The following is a 5,999-nucleotide window of genomic DNA, read 5'->3' as shown; positions in this document are numbered from 1 at the left end:
ATGTCATTACGGCCAGTAGAATGAAGTTGTCTGTAGATACTGTAGTCATTGGGGACCTCTGGTGTTCTAGGGATCACAAGCATTTAAAATACTCGTGTCTCGTGTCATGAGCATGTCACGCACGGTTGGAATCACGCTCGGCAGGACGTTACCTACTGTCACGCAAATTTGGCGTGTCACAGGTGTCACTCATTTTGTTGATAGCGTGCGTAACCGAGTTTTTGAAAGAAAGGTACGGTGGAACTTCCATTGGTGTCAGGCCATGGGAGAGTATTCCTAATGTCACGCATATTTGGGATATTTCGTGTAAAGTGCGGTGCACTCTGACTCTGTATCAAATTAGGAGGCTGTGGCGATCGAATGTAGTGCTTGATCATGAAACGCAGCTTAGCCGTTGACATCCTCTGCGCGACACGTTTTATACTCCTTTCCAATTGTGCTTTTTTATACGTGAAGGAACGGATGCAAACGGATTTCCCTTGCGTGAAGAGTTTGCAAAGTCCTGCTTTGAAACGCTGTTGCAGTTCTCTTTTGTAAATGGAACATCCGAAGAAGCTCAGCGTGTTGATCGGCCTGGTAAGTTCCCATGAACTGTCCCTTTAATTAAGTCTAAAGCCGTGTTCACATTAGGCCTCGATTATGATCGACTTATAATCGAATTAAATATGAAATGGGTTCACATCAACTAATTACAGCGCTTGATTATGATTTGATTATAATAATTTCAAACAACCTCAAGGGGGGTTGTTTGAAGTAATTACAGTGCGGAATTGAACAGAATGGCGAACACGTGGCGGTATATATATGAGCAGACGAAACTTCTGATCGCTATTTGGTGTCTTCTTCTATTTTCGGAAGCTATTCTTGGTTTTGTTCTCGCCTCAAGCATGGTGATGATAATCGTGGCAGCCTCACGGTACGGCGCCATTCTTTCTCACGCAGACTATTGTATTTGAATTTTCGCGGATGTGAACAGATTTAATTGAATAAAATTGAACGGAGTATGATAGCCTGAAACATACTTCAGTTGATCATAATCAACGTTGAGTGTGAACACGGCTTTTTACCACAATTGCTTGTAATCTCGCAATCTGATTGGCTAATTTGCCGTTGTCGATGAAAGTCTAGACAACGCTGTACGCGTCATGCTCGCGTCACTTTGTCACGCAGTGTAATAGCCAATCAGGAACGCTCACTTTGGAAAATAAACCAATCATTTTGCGAGAAAGTTATAGACAACGCTTGCTCTTTCTTTGAGTCATGATTTTGGTCACGCTCTGAAATAAAAACTTTCTTTGGCGTTGAATATTGTGGTAAAAAACAAATCGAAAGTGGTTCAGCGTTGTCTGTATTCTTATCGACAACGATAATCGTCATCACAGTGGTCAAAATTTGTTGTGGACTCACTTGGCTGCGCCTCGTGAGTCCACAACATTTTGACCACTGTGATGACGAATATCGTTGTCGATAACAGTACAGACAACGCTGAACCACTTTCGATTTGTTAATTAGCCTTTGCTACCTATTTCAAACAGTAAGGCAAGGGTCAAGGTTAGCGTCATTTTTATCTAAAGGTAAATGCAACAGTTAGTCCTTACTTGAGAAGCAGCATTTGAGGGATACTTCGTGACGTAAACTGTTCATCATACGGCCCGTACGGACCCGCTTGTGCTTTCATTGTAAAACTATTGGGAAAATCACCGTATGAGGGCCACACGCAGTAGTGACACAGGGCCGGGAAAAGCTGTACGGCCCTGCTAGCAACACGTACTGCTCCGTGTGATGCGATTATAGAGGATTACGTCGCTTTTAAACATCCAAGTTATTTACAGCCAGAAAAGCAAATGCAAACAACATATAAGATTAATTTTCTATGCAAATTTTTGTTACTTATTTTGTCCAAACTTCATCTTCTGAGTGCTAGTGAATAGTGTAAAGAGCCTATATGATAAAATGTTTATTGACTGAGTTTAGGTCGGGCCGGTCAGGAAAATATTTGGCCCTCGGTCATGGCGCTCGGTCCATATGCCATGACTTCAGGCCAGATATTTTCCGTTCCGGCCCTCCCACTCAGTCAATAAATACATAGTATTCCGGGAGACGAGTGATGTTGAAGTTGGGGAGAAGAGCAAAGGGACGCTTCTTGAAATCCGAGTGCATCTAATTACCTGAATATCTGGACATATGTGTGGTGATGATAATGATGACGATGAGGATGGCGATGGTGGTGGTGATAATGATGACGATGTTGGTGGTGATAATGATGACAACAAGGATGACGATGGTGGTGGTGATAATGATGACGATAAGGATGACGGTGGTGGTGATAATGATGACGACAAAAATGACGATGGCGGTGGTGATAATGATGACGATGTTGGTGGTGATAATGATGACGACAAGGATGACGATGGTGGTGGTGATAATGATGACGATAAGGATGACGATGTTGGTGGTGATAATGATGACGACAAAAATGACGATGGCGGTGGTGATAATGATGACGATGTTGGTAGTGATAATGATGACGATAATGATGACGGTGGTGGTGATAATGATGACGATAAGGATGACGATGGTGGTGGTGATAATGATGACGATGTTGGTGGTGTAAATGATGGCGATGAGGATGACGATGGTGATGATGATGATGATGATGATTGTAATTGTACAGCTAAATACCCTCTAAATATTTACTAATATTATTTGTAATTGTATTTGTATTTGTAATATTTGAGGGTAAATAAAGGTTGTTGTTGTAACTTTAAAGTACTTATTTTAAGCACTCAATAAAGATCTCAAATCACCAGGGTTTTTGTTTTTTTCAGATGGTAAGGTTTCAGAGTTGGCACTTGATGCCCTCCTCAGGCGTTGCAGTGATGTTTTAGCGAAATATGTTGAGGATGAAAAGCTTAGTGGCAAATGCCCCTTGCCAAGGTTAACGCTCCTTTTCCTTCGTTTATTTATTTTGTCATTCTTTTCAATTATCGAAACTTAACAGTCGGTTGTCCAGTCAATAAGCGAGGTATTTGTTGAGTTTCTTCCATCTGTTAAGTTCTCATATTTGTTTTACTGATACATATTTGACAGGACCCGTATGGCAGAGATGTCGTTTGTAATAAAAGCTATAAGTACCTTGCTTTCGTCTTTAAAAAGAGCTGTGCTGGAAAAGCCTTCTGTTGGTAAGTAACTACTACAAGTTTAAGAGAAAGTAACTATTTGCTGCCACCTTTACGACCTTCGCCAAAACGTTCGACTGTATTGAGTAACGAAGCAAATAATTTTGCTTTGCCTAAGGTGAAAAAATGGGTCGATATTCCAAAGGGCGGGAAAGAACTAATATAGAGATTTAGCCAAGCCTAAAAGCGGAGCTCCCGGGTTGTTTATTCACTACTTGCACAATCCCATAATACACCTCTATTACCCCCCAAAACGTTTGCATAACCATTGTTTGCAATTTCTCTTGGGACATGAAAATGTTCCAAGAGAAGTCGAAAACAATGACTATGCAGATCTTGGGGAGGGGTAAAATTGGTGTATTGTGGGATTAGTGAATTCTTTCAATAAGTTAACCTGGCTTGAGCCTGCGATAGCCTAGTACCAGATCAGCAGTCAACTTTTAAAAAAAGCTGACCTCGATGAGCTCTAAAGTTGCGCCCTCGTTATGGCCTCGTGTTACTGGTCATATTGGAAGGGTGGACGTACGGTCGCACGCTGACCAAAGCAAAATTTTCTCGCACAGATGGGTTCCATATTTTCTTACCCATGGTGTTCCACGCGCGCCTTCCTCGCCCGGAGCTCCTCTATATGTTACGGCAGCGTTTTCACGTGCCAAGTGAGGAGGGGGCAGAAAGACGTATTCCAACCAGATGCGACGAGTAATGTCAATCAATCTCTATTTAGACACAAAATCGTATGACAATGAAAGTGGTCTTCCTAGGAGCCGTATAAAAATATCACCTAAAATACATAATTGAATATTAGTAACATCATATTACTTATACCGTCTTATACCAGAAACCCATAAGGGTTGAAACGTGTAACGCGCGTTCACAGCTTCCGAATATTCAGTGCGAACTGATTGGTTGAATGTTTCAGTGCTAAGTACCATATTTGGAAACCCCTCGCTCTTGTTGTTCCAAATATGGTACTTAGCAAATTGGAATATTCAAAAGCTTGTTTCCCAGCACACAAGTGGCCGTTACACGTTTCAGCCCGTATGGGTTTCTGCTTATACACAATTAACTCTCTGTAAAACTACCTATAAGTATGAAGTATAAAATGATTAAAACTATTCTTTCCCGTGAAAGAAAGTTTTGAATTCCCTTAGACTAGACAAATGTCTCATTTCAGAGGGAATCCTGTTCCATAGAACAGATCCTCTGTAGTGCAAGCGGCCTTTTCCAAACTCAGTTTTCGGTCTAGCGATGTAAAATTTTGATTCTGAATTCCGAAGATTATATGAATGTACATTTGTTATGGTAGTAAAAATTTTCTTCAGGTAAGGTGGGGAAAGATTATTATGTGTTGTATACTCACTAGTGGCTAGCTTAACGAATGGCTGTTTACACCCAGCCGAATTGGTCGCAGACAAGAGATGGCGTTTTCTGTCGCCAAAGACAGAAGACATGCTTCCGGTTTTTGAATTAAAACTCGGAGAGACTTATTCCGTCATTTAAGCCCGCACCAACATCGGGGTTCTGGTCAAATGAAACAGCTTATGAATTTGTTTATTTGTCAATTGTTGGCCATAAGGAAGGGTTACGTTTTTACAAACGTTGGCCGTATAGCACTTATATTTCAACAGACTTCACTCTTGATTAGAGTGTAATGTGAAGGGCTAGTTTTGTGCCCCATATGAACCATGTGAGCGTTAGCCCTACTAATGGAAATGGGCCCACACAAGGACAGAGAAAAACTCTGACCAGGGAATTGAACCCACGACCTTCGGGTTAGATCACCGCTGCTCTACCGACTGAGCTACAAGGTCAGACGGGAGCAGGCCGTAGGAACTGGAGATGTTAAACATTGGTTCATATGGGGCACAAAACTAGCACTTCACATTACACTCAAATCAGTTAAAATTGTTGGCCATAGTTGCCCATTTGCAAGGCAAAACAATTCTCAAAGGTTTTTTATATCTATCTGTAGTATCTTAACCTGCTTTTTGTTTGAATTACAGTGGATCAAAGAATCTGGAATCAAGTTATTGAGCTTTATCCTCAACTTGTGGAGTGTTCAGTTTGTAACTCGACGCAAGTCCGGCGTGCTTTACGGGAAGCGTTGCAAGAATACGCTGACCTGCTGAGCCCGCCGATCCATTCTTCGGTTGTGAATGGAAATCGGTAGCCTCTTTCTGAAAGCCACGAAAGCAATGAACCACGAAATTTTATCGAAAGGACGATTGACTAACGTGAATTTGATAAAGGAATAAAGTTTTTCCGTTGCTTAGGGCAACCTCAGTCAGAAACTGAGAGATAACAACTCATTGGGTTGTTATTTCCCCTAGGAATTCGCTTTTTCACCCCTTGGGGCATCCCTAATAGCCCGGCGTTGGGCCCCGGCGTTGGACATGGAACTTGATATCACCGGGAAAACAAATAGAAATAGCTCTATTGAACACTTAAAATATTGGTCTCTATTGTCCGTTTTAATTGAAACATTTGTTGTACAGAAATCTTGTTGGTAATTTGTCCCGTGGACGGCATGACAAACGCGTTAGTGTCGTTTTATATGACCGCTGCTTGCGTTTTAAATAAACTTAATTGAAAGAAAACTCGTGCCAAGCATTTAAAAGTAGTCTCAGGGTTGAATGAGATCAGTCCTTAAGGTAGAGACAGACAACCTGTTATAGGAAGCGGGAAAACTTGGTTCCAAGCACGAAAAATGGAGCGAAATGTGTACCCGTTGCTATTCGCGGGAAATCCCCTTTTTAGGCGCCCAAAATGGGGTGAAAAAGGAACCGGTTGAGTGGGTTGGATAACGTGGGACTGTCCGCA

The 5,999-nt window shown here is 41.7% G+C and overlaps 1 protein-coding gene across 1 annotated transcript in view; it reads left to right on the top strand.

Annotated features, from left to right (window-relative positions):
- Window positions 1-5,791, top strand: part of LOC138011610 (protein MON2 homolog) — a 36,628-nt gene extending 30,837 nt beyond the window's left edge. Inside the window, exons 29-32 of the mRNA XM_068858692.1 lie at window positions 457-576; window positions 2,829-2,937; window positions 3,091-3,182; window positions 5,183-5,791. Coding sequence (XP_068714793.1) covers window positions 457-576; window positions 2,829-2,937; window positions 3,091-3,182; window positions 5,183-5,349 — 488 coding nt within the window. The 3' untranslated portion in view covers window positions 5,350-5,791. The remainder of the gene's footprint in view (window positions 1-456; window positions 577-2,828; window positions 2,938-3,090; window positions 3,183-5,182) is intronic.
- The last annotated feature ends 208 nt before the right edge of the window (window positions 5,792-5,999 follow it).

The sequence above is a fragment of the Montipora foliosa genome, chromosome 7, assembly GCF_036669935.1.
Source record: "Montipora foliosa isolate CH-2021 chromosome 7, ASM3666993v2, whole genome shotgun sequence".
NCBI lineage: Eukaryota > Metazoa > Cnidaria > Anthozoa > Scleractinia > Acroporidae > Montipora > Montipora foliosa.
The sequence above is the reverse complement of the archived record's forward strand: the minus strand, read 5'-3'. Positions and strand labels throughout refer to the sequence as shown.